This window comes from Dromiciops gliroides, chromosome 3 (genome assembly GCF_019393635.1).
Source record: "Dromiciops gliroides isolate mDroGli1 chromosome 3, mDroGli1.pri, whole genome shotgun sequence".
Classification (NCBI taxonomy): domain Eukaryota; kingdom Metazoa; phylum Chordata; class Mammalia; order Microbiotheria; family Microbiotheriidae; genus Dromiciops; species Dromiciops gliroides.
This window is the reverse complement of record NC_057863.1, coordinates 644,486,160-644,504,474: the sequence shown is the minus strand read 5'-3', so window position 1 is coordinate 644,504,474 and position 18,315 is coordinate 644,486,160. Positions and strand designations below refer to the sequence as shown.

The following is an 18,315-nucleotide window of genomic DNA, read 5'->3' as shown; positions in this document are numbered from 1 at the left end:
AACTTGCTGGCATCGGAGGAGCAGTGGCTTAACACCTTAGCAGGAGGATTCAAAGAATCATAGGATTTCAGGGTTGGAGAAGACCTCAGCAGCCACCTGATGGGAACTGATACAGTCAAAAGGATTCTCCACTGTCTCATCCCTTACAAGTGGTCCACAATCCTCTGCTTAGGGACCTCCAAAGAGGGGGAAACCTATTCCCTACTGAGGCATCCTCCTTCACTTTGGCATAGGAACTGGACCTAGGGTTTCATTAGTCTAGGGCAAGGTTTCTTAAATTTTTTCCATTGTGACCCCTTTTCACCTAGGAATTTTTTTTTTGGAGGCAATAAGGGTTAAGTGACTTGCCCAGGGTCACAGAGCTAGTAACTGTCAAGCGTCTGAATCTGGATTTGAGCTCAGGTCCTCCTGAATCCAGGGCCAGTGCTTTATCCACTGTGACACTTTTTTTTTTTGCGGGGCAATTGGGGTTAAGTGACTTGCCCAAGGTCACACAGCTAGTAAGTGTTAAGTGTCTGAGGCTGGATTTGAACTCAGGTACTCCTGAATCCAGGGCTGGTGCTCTATCCACTGTGCCATCCAGCTGCCCCTACCTGATAAATTTTTACACAATCCTGGGTATATAGGTATATAAAGTAAGTATACATAAACTTTTATTGTTGCCAAAAATTTTGTGACCCCTGCATTTATTATATGACCCCATATGGGGTCATGAGCCACAGTTTAAGAAGCTTCAGCCCAAGTGACTTGTCAGTGAGGAAGTTCCCTTTATTACTCAGGTTAGCTCCCTTAGCCCCCTTCTTGACAGCTTTGTCTGAGAGAGTTGCCTAGGTTAAATGACTTGCCCGATATCACACAGCCAGTATTGGTCGGAGATCAGAGTTGAATCCAAGTCTTTCTGGCTCAGAGGCCAGGCTGCTGCTTCCAATTTGGGATGGCAATGATGAAGAAGTTGTTTTTTGATACCTAACCTCAATTAACTTCCATGAGTCATACCTAATTCTGCCCTCTGAAGCCAAGTAGAATAGAGGGAAACTCAGTCTCGATGTCCTGGACGGATGACAAGGTGCATGGTGGCATGCAATTTCCTGGGCAAACACAGCCCCAAGTTGGTTGTTTCGGGCAACTACAATTTTGGGAGTTCCAAGATCCAGCCTTCTTAGAAACAAGAACAGGGAGTTCCTGGAAGTAGCAACCTCTTAGGGAGAGGAGGATTGCACTGTGGTTCCCTCCAGTGTGATGGAGAAGGAAGATCCTCTCACTGGGAAGCTGGAACTGCTGAGTAACTTATTCCTCTGGAAGACTGAATCCTGGAATTCTCCATCTTGGGGTTGCTGGAGAGCCAACTCAGGCTGGTAGCTGTCCAGGAAATCTATTCTCTTCTTTCTAGGAGGCTAGGATTTACTAGCCTACAGGCTCAAGTTATTCAAGGAATTTCCCTGAACAGCCTCTACCATGGGATTTTGATTTCTGATCCACAGCTTGAGTTTGAATTAGTCAGTTCATCAATAAGCATTTATTAAGCTCTTACTATATGTCAGGCAGTGGGCTAAGGGATGGGGAGACAAAGAAAGGTAAAAAACCACAGTCCCTATCCTTGAGGAGCTCACATTATAACAGGGGGCAGGGAGCATGTAAATAACTAAGTATGACCAAGATATATAAAGAATAAATAAAAATACTCTGAAAGAAAAAAGTGTTACCACCTGTGGTGTGAGTAGCTAGACTGTAGCTTAGCCTGGGCTAATCCTTGAAGGAAGCCAAGAAGCTGAGATGTAGAAGTGAGGGAGTAGAGCATTCCAGGTATGGAACACAGCTGGTGCAAAGCTGTGCAGAGTTGAGGGCCCATTGCTATTGTTTTTCATCCTTTGTTCTTGAAGAGGATCAATGATGTCATGGGATAATGTCTTGATTTGAGTGTGAACTGGATTGAACTGAGGCTGAGCTGTGCAAAGTCATCAGGAAAGTCCAGTGGCAGGACAAAGGTCAAGATGTTTGAGGAGGTACAAGTAAGGCAATTTCACAGAATCATCGAGTAAATAAATGAAGGGGGAGTAAATGAAAGAAGACTGGATGGGGGGGGGCGGGGGGAGCTAGGTGGCACAGTGGATAAAGTACCGGCCCTGGATTCAGGAGGACCTGAGTTCAAATCTGGCCTCAGACACTTGACACTTATTGGCTGTGTGACCTTGGGCAAGGCTGGAGGCAAATAGGGAGCTACTAGAACTCAGTGAGGGGCAGCTAGGTGGCACCATAGTGGATAGAGTGCCTCATCTTCCTGAGTTCAAATCTGACCTCAAATACTTCCTAGCTGTGTTACTCTGGTCAAGTCACTTTACCCTGTTTGCCTCACTTTCCTCATCTGTAAAATGATCTGGAGAAGGAAATGGTGAACCACTCCACTATCTTTGCCAAGAATACCCCAAATGGGGTCATGAAGAGTCAGACATGATTGAAATGACTGAACAACAACAGAACTCACTGAACAGAGGGGTGAAATGGTCAGTTAGACCTATGCTTTAGAAAAATCACCTTGGTATCTGAATGGAAGATAGATTAGAGGTGGGAGAGACTTGAGGCAGGGAGAACAATTAGGAGGCTATTATAATAGTTCAGCTAAGGTGATGAGAACCTGAACTAGGGTGGAGGCTGTGTGAGCAGAAGGGAGACCTATTTGATAGATGTGAGATTGGGAACAAGATTTAGAAACAGGTTGGATGTGTGGGATAAGAATGAGGAATCATGGGTGACGCTAGAGGTGGCCAGGTCCATTTCCACTTTGTCTGAGGAGGCTGAAAGAATTGTCAGTTCTGCTTGCTGGGTCACTATGAGTGAGAGCTGCAAGGCTGAAGAATAGTAGAGGGGCTGTTGCAGAACTTCAGAAGAGCAGGGTTCTTCTGGGTTATCCAAAAAAGGAAGGAAATGGAATCTTTGAATTATAAGCCATTGAACATCTAGGCTTGGAAAACTTCTGGAATGGGATGGCTAGTGAACAATTGGGAAAAGGCATCATGACCACAAGGAGTCAGCTATGGCTTCTTCTTTAAAGAAACCTCAGGTTAGGTCCTTTTTTAAAAAAAGAAAATAAACATTTTTATTTATAGTTTTGAGTTCCAATTTTTAACCCTCTTTCCCTCCCTCCTTTCCCCTATCCCTGAGTCGGTAAGCAATCAGATATGTTATACATGTGAGATTATGTAAAACATTACCACATTAGTCATTTTGTACAAAAACACTTGAATAAAAGAAAAAAAAGAAAGTGAAAAATAGCATGCTTTTAGTCTGTGTTCCATCAATATCAGTTCTTTCTTTGGAGCTGGATAGTGTTTCATCAATAGTCCTTTGGGATTGTCTTAGATCATTGTATTGTTGAGAATAGTCAAGTCATTCATAGTTCTTCATCAAACAATATTGCTGTCTCTGTGTACAATGTAGTCTTGGTTCTGCTCACTTCACTATACATCAACTCATACAAGTCTTTCCAGCTCTTTCTGAAATCATCCTGCTTGTCATTTCTTATAGCACAATTATTTCCATCACCATCATATACCACAGCTTGTTTAGCCATTCCCCAATTGATGTACATTCCTTTGATTTCCAATTCTTAGCCAACACAAAAACAGTTGCTATAAATATTTTTGTACAAATAGGTGTTTTTCTCTTCTCTCCCTTTTAAAAAATATTTCAGGGCAGCTAGGTGGTGCAGTGGATAGAGCACCGGCCCTGGAGTCAGGAGTACTTGAGTTCAAATTCAGCCTCAGACGCTTAACACTAGCTGTGTGACCCTGGGCAAGTCACTTAGCCCCAATTGCCTCACTAAAAAAAAAAAAATTCCCAATTACATTTTATTGTTTAGTTTTTGTTGTTGTTGTTTTTTAGTTTGGGTTGGGCAATGAGGGTCAAGTGACTTGCCCAGGGTCACACAGCTAGTAATTGTCAAGTGTCTGAAGCCAGATTTGAACTCAGATCCTCCTGAATCCAGGGCTGGTGCTTTATCCACTGCACCACCTAGCTTCCCCCTCATTTCCTTTTTTGAAAGGGTTACTGGACTAGATCAGGGGAAGGCCATTGATCAAGTTTAGATAATGAATTTTAACCATGCATTTGACAAAGTTTTTTATAATGCTCTATTTTGAAAATATTTACATTTTATTTTTTCCAATTACATGTAAAAACAATATTTGCTTTTTTTTGAGATATTTTATTTTTTCCGTTACATGTAAAGATAGTTCTCAACTTTTGTTTATACATGCTTTACAATTTCAGATTTTTCTCCCTCCCTCCCCTCCCTCCCCCCTCCCCTAGACAGCAGGTAATCTGATATAGGATATATCTATATATCTCTATACATATATATATATATATACACACACACACATATATATATATATACATAATAACATTAATCCTATTTCTGCATTAATCCTGTTATAAGAGAAAGAATCAGAGCAGTGATGCAAAACCTCAAAATAGAAAAAAAAAAACAAAAAACAACAGCACCCAAAACAAAAGAAATAATATGGTTCAATCAGCATCTATACTCCACAGTTCTTTCTTTCTTTTTTTTTTTTCTTGGATTTGGAGATCCTCTTCTATCATGAGTTCCCTGGAACCCTTCTGTGCCATTGCATTGGTGAGAAGAATATAGTCCATCACAGTAGGTCAACACTCAATGTTGATGATACTGTGTACAATGTTCTTCTGGTTCTGCTCATCTCACTCATCATCAGCTCACGTAAGACCCTCCAGGTTTCTCTGAACTCTTCCTGCTCATCATTTCTTACAGCACAATTGTATTCCATTGTATTCATATACCACAACTTGTCCAGCCATTCCCCAATTGATGGGCACCCCCTCAACTTCCAATTCCTTGCTACCACGTAAAGAGCAGCTATAAATATTTTTGTACATGTGGGTCCCTTTCCCCCTTCCATGATTTCTTTGGGCAAAAGACCTAAAAGTGGGATTGCTGGGTCAAAGGGTATGCACAGCTTTATCGCCCTTTGGGCATAATTCCAAATTGCTCTCCAGAATGGTTGGATCAGCTCACAGTTCCACCAACAATGCATTAGTGTTCCAATTTTCCCACAGCCTCTCCAACATTTATTATCTTCCTTTTTTGTCATTTTAGCCAATCTGATAGGTGTCAGGTGGTACCTCAGAGTTGTTTTAATTTGCATCTCTCTAATCATTAGAGATTTAGAGCATTTTTTCATATGGGAATAGATAGCTTTGGTTTCTTCATCAGAAAACTGCCTGTTCATATCCTTTGACCATTTCTCAATTGGGGAATGACTTGGATTCTTAAATATTTGTTTTTTTAAAGTTTTCATTCTAAGTTCTTTCTTTTCCTCCTTACCCTTCCCCCTCATTGAGAAGGCAAGCACTTTGATATAGATTATACATGTGCAGTCATGCAAAACACATTTCCATATTAGCTATGTTATGAAAGAAAATACAGAGAGTATAAAAGAATGCTTTGATTTGCATTCAGACTCCATTAGTTCTTTCAGAATCCAAAAAAAATATTTTAATGGACTCTAAAGTAGGGCCAAATCTAAGAAGATGAATTCAATAGGGATAAATGTAAAGTCTTACACCTAGGCTCAAAAAATCAATACAAATATATGAGATCAAAGTTAATCTGAAGGGGACCTGGAGACTTTAGGGACCTACAACCTGTATATGAGTCAACCTGTATATGACTTAACTGATTTGTTCTTCAGGTAACCCTGAGATAGTAGTTATGAGAATTGAGGAGACTGAAAAACAGGAAAGACAAGGTGTTGGAAGGGGATACTAAACCTCTTGGGGAGGAGGAAGGAGGACTTGGAGATGCCTAGAGAATAGCTATAGGATGAAATGTACTCCAAAGGAGGAGTTTGTTAACAAGAAAGAATTTCAGAGGGTACAATGTGAGTGGGTAGTGGGGGAGAAAAGAGTAGGGAGGGCAAGGGCTGAGTTTGAGGGGGGCTGAAGAGGGGAGAAGAGACAGCAAATGCTTGGGTCTCTCCTCTTCTTTCCACCACTTCCTCCCAACCTCTTCTTAGCCCATGTGTTGAAGTCCTCCAGGTTGGGAGGAGGGGCATCATGGACACCAAGAGTATCTTTTGGGGAGGCAAAGTATTTGATAAATGCTAGGTGTTGTTGCTGTTCTCTTCTCATTGCCCTTCTCTGCCACCCACAGGGAGCGCATCTGCTAGGTGAGAGTTCTAAATGTGGATTCTAATCTGTTCCCCCAGTTTGGGGGGAAACTGACTAAAATCACTGATAAAACGAGTTTAGGTTTTTAAGGGTTTATTGAAAAATAGAAAGAAAAAGATTGAGAACAGAATTCCAACAGCCTGGCATTCCTATCTTTCCTCAAATTTCCTGTGAAGTCCTCTGCCGCCGCCACCACCATCAAGTCAGGAACCCAAAAAGTGCGAGAGCTCTCCGTGCAGGCTCTCTTTCCTCCTTCCTGTCTCCTCCCAGAAAATAGGAGGCTCCTCAAGTTGATTGGCTGGTAGCCTTGATACACAGCACCCATGAGCAAACGTCATTTCCTGACGAGAGGAAAAGCCACAATGCCTCTGAGGCATTTTCCTCATGGTGGAGCTTTCCCACAGCAAGTCTCCAGTAGGTGGCGTCATTCCAATCATTACAGAGTATTGCTCAAATAGAACTCTTCCTTTGCCTAACTACCATCCTGCAGAACTTCTCCCTGGTCTCCTCCAAGCCTCTGGAAGACTTGGACATCAGGCCCTGGAAGAGTGAGATATGAACAATACCCCAAATCTATGATCTCTGTTTTCTGCTCCGATGATGGAAAGAGTCCCCAAGGAGACAGGGACAGAGGGAGTTAGCTTGGCATCATAGAGCACTCTGTACTTTGAGTCAGAAGATGTGGGCTTAAGATCCAATCCTGTAAAAATGGTCATCCTAGCTGTGTGACCCTGGGCAAGTCACCTCACCTCTCTAGGATAGGAAGGTCAGACTAGATGATTCGATTTACTTCACAATCATTTTAAATTTCTCATCATTATCTCTCAAGGTCTTCCCGGGTCTAACAGCCTGGATTTTATTCTTCTGTCACCTCAGTCCCTAGTAGTAGGTTACACACCCAAACTAATGAATTTCTCCATATCTTTCTCTGTGTTGTTCATTACTTTCTCCATGACCACCTCTCCTGCTTCATTACCCGTGGAGCCTCAGGTGTGGAGCTTGCTTTTTTTTTTTGTTTTGTTTTTGCGGGGCAATGGGGGTTAAGTGACTTGCCCAGGGTCACACAGCTAGTAAGTGTCAAGTGTCTGAGGCCGGATTTGAACTCAGGTCCTCCTGAATCCAGGGCTGGTGCTTTATCCACTGTTCCACCTAGCTGCCCCCGGAGCTTGCTTTTGAAGAGCCCTCAGCAGGAGAAGGCCCTAGGAGTTAGGACAGAAACAAGCCAGCTCAGCTGACCCAGATGAAAAGGGCTGTTGGGGAAAGGGAGGTGAGTGTCTCAGGTGAGGGAATGGCAGATTTGGGGTGAAGGGAGATGAGGGAGAGGCTAGGGCCAGACAGTGGAGGCTGATGGGTTTGGGGATGACAAGGAGAGGCCAGCTAGGCTGGAGTAGAGGTAGCATAGGGGGCATTGTTGGGTCTCTGTCCCCATGTAGAGGTTGCATCCAGGACAGATCCCTAAGGTACTTGAGCTGGACAGACAGTCAGCTCTGACCATGAAGCCAAGGCAGGAGCTGGGGAAAGAGAAATGGGCATAGACACAGAGACCATGGGAAAAAAAAACATACAGATGGGGAGAGGAGAAGGGAAGGAAAAGACTAAGAGATGGCGGAAAGAGAAATAGAGAGAGGGAGAAACAGAGAGAGAAGTCAGGGGGAGGGAGGTAGAAGCATTGATAGAGACACAAAGATACATGAGCATATTGAGAGAGACTGGTGAGGAATGGAGTGAAGAAAAGAGACAAAGAGGGACACAGAGAGTTAGGGAGGAGGGCCAAGCACTCTCCTTGCTTTCCCCATGCCTCTGGGCCTGAGGCCTAGGGCCCCTCAGATAACTAGTTCCCTGGGAGATCTAGTTTCTTCTAATCCCAAGGCATTTGAGCCATGGGCAGCGCTGCTCCACTGGCCTCCCATGTTCCCAGAGCAAACACAGAAGGGCGTGCCACCCCTCCCTGCCCAGACCTGTACCCCAGTTCCAGTTCTGTCTCCCTACCCGGGTAGAATTCTTCTGAAACAAAGAATAAGCAGCTTAAACCCAGCCCATTGGCAACCTATCTCTCTTCTCCATCCCCACCCTAGACATCCCTGTTGGCTCTGAGACCTCCCCAAGGGCTCTCCTCCCCAGGGTCTTGGCTCACCATAGATAGGGAGTCAAGCTCTGGCTATGTGTCTGACTGGCATCTCTGTGACTCTGCCCCTCTCTGGGCTGCTTTTTCACCATCTGTATGAGGAAGTGTTGAGTCCAGACTCTCCCCCAAAAGTGCTTTTAGCTCCTGAATTTGGAGACTCAAGGAAGTCAGAAAGGGGAAAACTCCCCATTTATTAAGTACCTACTATGTGCCAGGAACCATGCCAAGTGCTTTGGAAACCTCTCATTTGACCTCACAACTCTGGGAAGAAAGCGCTGTTATTATTCCCATGTTATAGTTGAGGAAACTGAGGCACGCGGAAGCTCAGTGACTTGCTCAGGGTCTCATAGCTAGTAAGTGTCTGAGGTTGGATTTGAACTCAGGTCTTCCTGACTCCCGGCTCAGCACTTTATCCACCTAGCTGCCTCAAGGAAAGTTCTCTCACCTATAGTGTAGCGGCAAGAGTACAGTATTGAATGCCAAGAGGCCCTGGTCCCAATCCGAGCCCTGCTAATTAGGAACATAGGTCCAGAGCTAGCCCTCAGTGGCCAGGGACCTCTGCTGCTTCCCACTTCTTACCTGTGCAGCCTTGGGGAAGTCTCTTCTCTCCGGGTCTGTTTGCTCATCTCCAGCATGGGTGAGTCAGATCATAAGGGCTCTAAGGCTACTTGCAGCTGCAGGTCCCCTGGACTAATAATAATCACATAATGATAATGATAGCCAGCATTTATTAGTGTCCTTTAAGGCTGGAAAAGCACTTCCTCATGACATCCCTGGCAAGGAGGTGCAATGAGCATCCCCATTTTATGGATGAAGAAATTGAGGCAAACAGGTTGAGTGACTTGCTCAGGGTTCCACAGCTAGCTTTTTGAACTTGTGTCTTCCTGATTCTATGTCCAGTACTGTGAGCCCAGTCTTACAACTGGGGCTCTGGGGCTCCTGGGAGGGCCTTCCTCAGAGCTCCAGGGCCAAGGGCATTCTGGGATAAATGGCAGAGGGTTGCTCCGGATGACCCCCCCCCGCCCCCAACCTGAGCACAAATGCCCAAGACAGCATTCCATAGAGGAAAGGGGCCTGGGCTGGCCCAGGTGTCAAGACCCCTAGACCAAGCCCAAACTCTGCTCCTAGCTCATCCCTCCCTTTCTCTGATGATGAGTTTATTCAACTGGAAAAATAAAGGGTCAGATCAGCTTTTGTTTTGAGAGAAGTCCATGACTCTTGAGAGCGGGAAAGGACCTCAGTAGTCATTCCCCTCATTTTACAGATAAAGAAACTGAGGCTCAGGAAGGGGAAGTCACTTGCCCAGGGTCACCCAGGAAGTAGCAGAGAGCAGATTCAAACCTGGATCCTAGAACTCCCAAACCAGCCAGGTCATCATGCCAATCTCTAGGACGAATGGGACATGGGGTGGAGAAGGCAAGGGCCTGAGAGATCAGTCCTGTGCCCTCTTATCCAGGAAGTTTTCCCTGGTTTCTCCAGCTGGGAGTAACCTTTCCTTCCATTCCTAGGGGAGGGAACACAAGTTATATAATCCACAGTGCCAGGCTTTGGGAAAATTAATCCCTGGGGAGTCAGATTTCAGATAAGGCTGAGCCCTGATGAATATATAACTGGAGCCCCTGACAGGCTGGGCACCCCCTCCTCCAGGCACCATGGAGTTTGGAGGCATTATCACTCTTTTCTTGGCCCTCTGTGTCCCCTGCCTTGCCATCCTCATTGCCTGGAAGCGCATGCACAAGGAAGGCAAGCTGCCCCCGGGACCCACTCCCCTACCCTTCCTGGGCAACCTGCTGCAAGTCCGCACTGATGCCACATTTCAGTCTTTCCTGGAGGTGAGTCTACCTACCTTCTCTCTTGCAGTCACAGGGTTGGACAATTTAGAATCCTACATGCTCAGGACCTCAGGATGTTAGAACTAGAATCCTAGACTTAGCTCACAGAGTGTGAATATGATAAAGGCTTATTTGTTGTTGTTGTTCATCCTTTGTTCTCAAAGAGGATCATGACAGATGTCATGACTTACAGTAAATTGGAATGAAGTGAGGCAGGGCTATGCAAAGTCACCAGCCTCAGTCTCTCCTCCAGAGCCAACTGGGTCCAGCGGCAAGACAGAACTCATGATGAAAGGCTTATTTAGACTTAAACCATAAGGCTCTGAAGAGACTTTAGAGATAACTATCCCCGCCCCCAAAAGACATAGGAGATAACTATTCCATTCCTCACATTAGGGAAACAGAGGCTAAGAAAGAAGAACATGAAACCCAGACCTCTTGACTAGGGATTTTTCCACTCCACCATATTTCCTGCTCACCCCTCAAGGGCTGTCCCCTGGGTCATCCTTTAGTATCTTCCTTCCTTGTCCTCTAGGCCCAGCCTGGGAAACAGGGGCTGGGATCCCCATCTCATCCCCTACTCTCTTCCCTCAGCTCAGCAAGAAGTATGGGCCTGTGTTTACTGTCTACATGGGTCCTCGAAGAGTGGTTGTGCTATGTGGCCATGAAGCAGTGAAGGAGGCACTAGTTGACCAGGCGGAGGAGTTCAGTGGCCGGGGGGAGCTGGCCTCCATTGACCGGAATTTCCAGGGTCACGGTGAGAGATCCTGTAAAATATTCTGACTGTCAAGTGCTTGTGATATCCATGATTCCCTGCCTATCAATTTATAGCCTCAGTATAAGATATAGCCTTTCCCCAATGACCCCTAGAACCGAAGGAAAATTGGCCACCACCCTAGAACTGTAGGTTTCTATATGGAGGTTGTGTGGGGCTTTTTTGCGTGTGTATGAGGAGGGGGCAGGCTTAGGAGTGTAAGACTTAGAAGTGGGGAGGAGCTTTGACTCTCCATCTTTCAACTGGGCATTTATTTTTTCATTTCATTTCATTTTCTGTTCCAGATTCACTCTCTCCTCCATTCATTGTCCCACCCATTGAGAAGGGGAGAAATACAAAATAACTCTGGGTATTTTTTTTTTTTTTTGGTGAGGCAATTGGGGTTAAGTGACTTGCCCAGGGTCACACAGCTAGTAAGTGTCAAGTGTCTGAGGATGGATTTGAACTCAGGTCCTCCTGACTCCAGGACCGCTGTTCTATCCACTGTGCCACCTAGCTGCTCCTGGGTATTTTCATTAGCTGTCCCCGGTGCCTGAAATGTTCTCTCTATTCATCTCTGCCTCCTGGCTTCCCTGAAAGCCCCACCTTCAGCAAGAAACATGTCCTGATCCTCCTTAATCTTACTGCCTCCCATCGGAGACTAATTCATCCTGTCTTGATCTCATTTGTACATGGCTTGTCTCCTTGATTAGACCAAGCTCCTTGAGAATGGTGATTATCTTTTGTCTTGTGTCTCCAGCACTGAGTACAGTGCCTAACATACAACAGGTACTTAATGCTTCTTGATTTGAGAGATCCTCCAACAGAGGTGTCCAACTCAGGCTAGTGTGACATAGGGGTCCACAGAATTCCCATAACCAGATTAAAATGTAAATCTTTAACAAAAGAAATAAAAATACAATATAGATAATGTTACCTGTGGTTTTCTAAGTCAATATGTGGCTTCAAGGATTGGTTGCTATTTGAGTTTGATGCCATTTGTCCAGTTCCTTTATTTTAAATAGGACAGCTAGGTGGCGCTACAGTGGATAGAGAGCCAGCCCTGGAGGAAGGAAAACTCATCTTCCTGAGTTCGAAGCTGGCCTCAGACTCTTACTAGGTGTTTGACCCTGGGCAAGTCACTTCACTCTGTTTGCCTCAATCTCTTCATCTGTAAAATGAGCTGGAGAAGGAAAATGGCAGATCACTCCAGTATCTCTGCCAAGAAAACCCCCTAAAAGGGGTTAATGAAGAGTTGGACATGACTGGACAACAAGGAGAAAAAACAGGTTTTCAAGACTAAGGCCCTTTGCCTGGATCCAGGAGGCTGCTTTTTGTACTAAGCTGAACCCTCCATTATTTAATGATGAGCTCTATAAGGCAGGGATCTGACCCTGTCATTTAGAGTTCTGGATTTGGAGACACTAGGCTTGGGTCCCAGGACTGGCTTCCTCTGTGTGATCCAGGGCAAGTCCCTTCACCTCCCTGTGTGCCTCAGTTTCTACCTCTATAAAAGAGGGGATTAGGTTAGATGTCCTCTGACATCCCTTCCTGCTACTGATTGATCTAAGCTTGTGTGACTTCTCTGAGCATTAATTTCCACTTCTGTAAAATGGGAATTGGACCAGCTTAGTCCCTTCCAATTTTAAAACCTGTGACTGCATGTTATTATTAATTATTATTCTACTATATAATAATATAAATAAATAATAAATGTTATTATTATTATTAATGCATATTACTGCCACCCTGACCTTCCTGCCTTTGAGCCTCCACCCCTATCCCCCTACACACAGTAGGCGCTCACTTTTGCCCTGGCAGGTGTGGCACTGGCCAATGGAGATCGCTGGAGGATCTTGCGTCGTTTCTCTCTGACTGTCCTTCGAGATTTTGGGATGGGGAAGCGCAGCATTGAGGAGCGAATTCAGGAAGAAGCCGGCTTCTTGCTGGAAGAGTTCCGGAAAACCAAAGGTAGGGACTATGCAAGAGCCTTGGGAGAAATAGAGGCAGGAAAATAGGGAGATGGGGGATGGTGCCTCGAGATTGCAGGGCCATGAGGAAAACCTAAATGGGGGTGGAGTGTACTGGGAGAGATGGGCTTATGAAAACCTCAGCACTTCAGGTGGATCCGGGTAGCTCCACAAGAGAACTTGGTGGGGAGTAGGCTTAGGGTATCCTCAAGGCCATTCAGTCTCCCTGCCTTGGTCCAGGTTCAGACCTGGAAGGAACTTGGCAAGAGCACTGGATTTGGAGTCTGAGGATCTGGGTTCAAATTGGGCCTCTCCCTCATATTACCTGTGTGATTTGGGGCAAGTGACCTAACCTAGCTAGCTGCGCCTCAGTTTCCTCATCTGTCAAATGTGAAGGTTGGCAACATGGGGCATACAAGGGGCATTAGCTCTGAAATCATAGGATCCTGGTTCAAATCTGAGAATGCTTAACACTTGAGTGCCCTTAGTTAAGTCACTATACCAAACTGGCCTCAGTTTCCTCATCTGTAAAATGAGAGGGGGCTGGACCAAGTGACATCTAAGGTCCTTTAAATTTTTTTTTTTTTGTGTGGCAACGAGAGTTAAGTGACTTGCCCAGGGTCACACAGCTAGTAAGTGTCAAGTGTCTGAGGCCGAATTTGAACTCAGGTCCTTCTGATTCCAGGGCCGGTGTTCTATCCACTGAGCCACCTAGCTGCCCCCAAGGTCCCTTTCAATTCTATGATCCTGATATCTTAGCTCATGTGTCCAAATCCATTTTATAAAGGAGGAAACTAAGGCCCAGAGAGAGAGAGCAGGGAAAAGGAAAGTATCTAAAGTCACTGAGTGAATGGGACGCGAGGAGGACCTGACCCCTAAGAGGTCACCGGTCTTCCCACATGGGGTCTTCTTTCCATATCTCCAGGACTGTCTCTTTCACTGCCCCTCCATCCCATCCCTGCCTTCCTCCATCTCTCTTCCAGGAGACCCCATCGATCCCACCTTCTTCCTGAGCCGCACCGTCTCCAATGTCATCAGCTCACTGGTGTTTGGGAGCCGCTTTGACTACGAGGACCAGCAGTTCTTGTATCTGCTTCGCCTGATCAATGAGAGCTTCATTGAAATGAGCACACCCTGGGCCCAGGTACTGTTTCTGGTGGTAGCTTCCTCTAACCACCCAACCCTTTGTATCCAGACAAGGAATAGCCAATGGGTTCCTAAAAGCATAGACTCATGGAACGTTAGCCTTGTGGGGGCCCAGAATTTAATAATCATAAAACTGTACAATACTCGAATCTTTGGCTTTTAGACTACGAGAACTTTAGAAACAGAATGACAAAATGACAAAAATAGAAATGTTTTATGTGACTGTAAATGTGTAACCTATATCTGATGGCTTCCCATCTCAAGGAAGAGGGAGGGGGTGGAAGGAAGAATAGAATTTGGAACCCACAACTTAAAAAACCAAACAACAATATTAAAAAATTGTTTTAACATGTAATTGGAGAAAAAAATATTGTAAAGAGCTAAAAAAAAAACCCAAATATAATGACAGAATCTTTTACTCTAAAACTGTAATTTACTCAGGAACTTAGAGACCAAGAGTACTGGAATATTTGAATTTTAGAATACTAGAATCTTAGGAATAGAACCCCAGGATCTAGAAACTTAGAATACTGGGAACTTAGAATCTTTTAATTTTAGAGTACTAGTACCTTAGAAACATAGAATTATAGAATCTTAGAGCCATAGACCCTTAGGCTCTAGAACCATATAGACTGTTGGAAGCTTAGAACTTTAGAATCACAGAACCTTAAATTAAAGCCTTCACATACTAGAATATCAGAGTGTTAAAAATGTAGACTCACAATCTTAGAATCATGAAACCTTAGTGTAGTGGAATCTTAGAAAATTAGAATCACAGACCCTTAGAATTTTAGAATAGTAGAAACTTATAAATAGAACCTCAGACTCTAGATACTCAGAATATTGGGAACTTAGAAATCTGGGGTACTAGACTAATTTAATTTTAGAATACAAGTCCCCTAGAAACAAAGAATCACAGAATGTTAGAGCCTTAGCCCATTAAGCTCTAGAGTCATAGAGTCATAATGTTGGAACATTAGAACCTTAGAATCATAGAACTTTCTACTAAAACTTTCATATTTTAGAATACTGGTGTTAGAAATATGCACTCATAGAATCTTAGAATCACAGAACCATAGCTTATTGGAATCTTAGAACATTAGAACCACAGTACTTTAGAATTATAGAATACTAGAACTTCAAGAGCTTTAGATTACAGAACCATTGAATTTTGGAACCTTGGTATAAAATCATACAATATTAGAAACTAATAAATCTTAGCATAACAAAACTATAGAAACATAGAATCACAAAACCATAGGACCAGGGGTTTTAGACTTTAGAATTTTAGAATATTAGAATTACAGAGTCTTAAAACCTTAGAAATGCAGACTCAGAATGATGGAATCTCAGAATCATCAAAGCCTAGAGGCTTAGATGGGAATCTCAGAATCTCAGAACTTTAAAATCAAATAAATTCAGAATTACAGGATTTAGAACCTTAGAATTATAATCTAAACCTCAGAATCATGGAATCCCAGAATTTATTATTTTTTAGATTAATAAATAAATTATCCTTTGTTTATAGATATTATTATTTGTTAAAGGCAGTGTGGCATAATAGATTAAAAGGAGCCTCCTGAAAGACAGTGAGAATCAGGTGTAAAACCTGCTTTTTTTTTTTTTTTTTTTTTGCTGGGCAATAAGGGTTAAGTGACTTGCCCAGGGTCACACAGCTAGTAAGTGTCAAGTATCTGAGGCTGGATTTGAACTCAGGTCCTCCTGAATCTAGGACCAGTGCTTTATCCACTGTGCCACCTAGTTGCCCCAAAGCCTGCTTCTAACATACATGCTAGTTGTGCAGTGGCCTGTGGGAGTCACAGCCCCTTCCCGGAACTCTAGGGACATGCACACCACTGGAAAGAGTTCCCATTCTGATAATTTCCTACAATTGCTAGCTTCATGACCATGGGCAAGTCATTCAACTTTTCTGAGCCTCAGTGTCCACATCTATAAAATTAAGAGCAATTCCCACACCACCTTGGTCACAGGGGTGTTGTGAGGGCCTAATGAGAGAGCTTTGCAAATCTCCTCCTAGTTTGTAAATGTCAGCACTAGAGGGGAACTTAGAGGTCCTCTGGTCATAATTTTTTTTTTTTTTAGTGAGGCAATTGGGGTTAAGTGACTTGCCCAGGGTCACACAGCTAGTAAGTGTTAAGTGTCTGAGGTCGGATTTGAACTCAGGTCCTCCTGAATCCAGGGCTGGTGCTTTATCCACTGCGCCACCTAGCCACCCCTCTGGTCATAAATTCTTGAAGGGAGTGGATATGGAAACATGGAGGTGGTGGTGGTAGTGGTAGAGGGGTGTGCTTTCATGTTTTGTCTCTGTTTCCTTTCCCTTCAATTTTGTGGAACAGTTAAAAAAAATTCCTTGGAGAAAGAGAAATAGTTGTTTTTTCCCCTCTGAAATTTCTTAAACCTTCAGATATGCCCACCCATTTGGCTCCTCCCATCCCTGCCCCTCCCTTCTGTTCTGTTTCTCTGGTATAACAAGATTTGCTCTCCTCTCCCTCCCCACCCCAAACCCCTAGCTCTATGATATGTACTCAGGGATCATGCAGTACCTGCCTGGACGCCATAACAAAATTTACAACCTTATCGAAGAGCTGAAGGACTTCATTGCATCCAGGGTGAAGATCAATGAGGCCTCCCTTGATCCCAACAGCCCCCGGGACTTCATTGACTGCTTCCTTGTCAGAATGCACCAGGTGCCACCTACAATGCTCCCTACCTATCCCTGAGGGCTCCCAGGCTCTCCCTCTCCCATCCCCACTGCCCAAGCCCCACACTCTTATCCATATAGTCAAGTGAGGCTTCATCTCTCCCTGTGGTCTAGTGAATCCAAGCCACACTCTTCAAGCTGTCTTTCAAAACCTCCCTCTCCAGTCATCCCCCTCCTGATCTAAGGTTGCTCTGCTGCATTGGCCATTTCCCCAGTGATACCAGGCAAATCCCTTCTTTAATCTGAACCTTGGTTTTCTTATCTGTAAAATGAAAGAGATTAGACTAGATGAACCCCAAACCCTTTCCAACTCTAAGCCAGCCATCTTCCCAACCAAGAAGCATCTATTAAGTGTATAATTTAAGATTCTAAATGTGGATTCTAATCTGTTCCCCCAGTTTGGGGGAAACTGACTAAAAATCACTGATAAAACGAGTTTAGGTTTTTAAGGGTTTATTGGAAAATAGAAAGAAAAAGATTGAGAACAGAATTCTAACAGCCTGGCATTCCTATCTTTCCTCAAATTTCCTGTGAAGTCCTCTGCCGCCACCACCATCAAGTCAAGAAGCCAAAAAAGGCCAGCGCTCTCTGCGCAGGCTCCCTTTCCTCCTTCCTGTCTCCTCCCAGACCATAGGAGGCTCCTCCAGTTGATTGGCTGGTAGACTTGATAGACAGCACCCATGAGCAAACGCCATTTCCTGACGCCAAGGAAAAGCCACAATGCCTCTGAGGCATTTTCCTCATGGTGGAGCTCTCCACAGCAAGTCTCCAATAGGTGGCGTCATTCCAATCATTACATAAGTGTTTACTATATACACAGTATTAGGGATAAAAACTCCACATTCAATTAGGATTGGGGGCAGAGGACATGCAAATACATCCAAATATAGGATCATTCAAGGAGAAACCACAGTAGATTTGGAGTCAGAGAACTTTATTCATAAATCTAGAGCTGGAAGTTCCAACCCTCTTATCTGACAGAACATGAGGAAACTGAGTCCCAGAGCCCAAGGTTATGCAGGTAGTAACAGGGGTAGGATTTGAACCCAGGTCCTCTGACTTGAGAGCCAGAGATTTTTCTACTCCATTACTTATGACAAGATGATCTTGGACAAGTCATTTCATTTCCATGGACCTTAATTTCTTTATCTGTAAAATGAAGTCACAGACCTCCTGTCCTCTGGGGTCCTTTCCAGTGCTAGACTGATGAACTAAGGGAGATCAAGAAAGGTTTTTCATAGAAAGGAAACCTTTTCCCTTCCCTGCATAAGCCAAGTTCTGCTGTTCTCTTTCTGTAGCACCCTTCCCACCTCCCTCCACAGCCCCTCAGTCCCACCCATTCCAAATGGCTGAGTTGAAGCCTTCTTTCTCCCTCCTCTTCCCAGAAAGTCCCAAGTGTTCCCAGTAAGTCATGCTATTAGATACCCCTGCTCACCAGGCCAAGCTGGCCAGCACCTGAGACACAGGGGTGGTGGAGTGGTGGCAGAGGCTGAGGCTTATAATCCAAGAGCAGAGGAAAGCATGAACTTTGACATGCAGTGTTTCCCTTCTACCCCCAGGAA

General features: G+C 44.4%; 1 protein-coding gene across 5 annotated transcripts in view; it reads left to right on the top strand.

Moving 5' to 3' along the window:
- The first annotated feature begins 9,981 nt into the window (after positions 1-9,981).
- The window catches only part of LOC122748781 (cytochrome P450 2G1), a 13,482-nt gene continuing 5,148 nt past the window's right edge, over positions 9,982-18,315 (top strand). Inside the window, exons 1-6 of one of the 5 annotated variants that reach the window (XM_043994740.1) lie at positions 9,982-10,161; positions 10,756-10,918; positions 12,737-12,886; positions 13,869-14,029; positions 16,563-16,732; positions 17,970-17,983. In XM_043994740.1, the coding sequence (XP_043850675.1) occupies positions 9,982-10,161; positions 10,756-10,918; positions 12,737-12,886; positions 13,869-14,029; positions 16,563-16,732; positions 17,970-17,983 (838 nt within the window). Of the gene's footprint in view, positions 10,162-10,755; positions 10,919-12,736; positions 12,887-13,868; positions 14,030-16,562; positions 16,741-17,751; positions 17,759-17,969; positions 17,984-18,315 lie in introns of all 5 variants that reach the window. The other 4 variants (XM_043994739.1, XM_043994741.1, XM_043994737.1 and 1 more) reach the window with 4 other exon arrangements.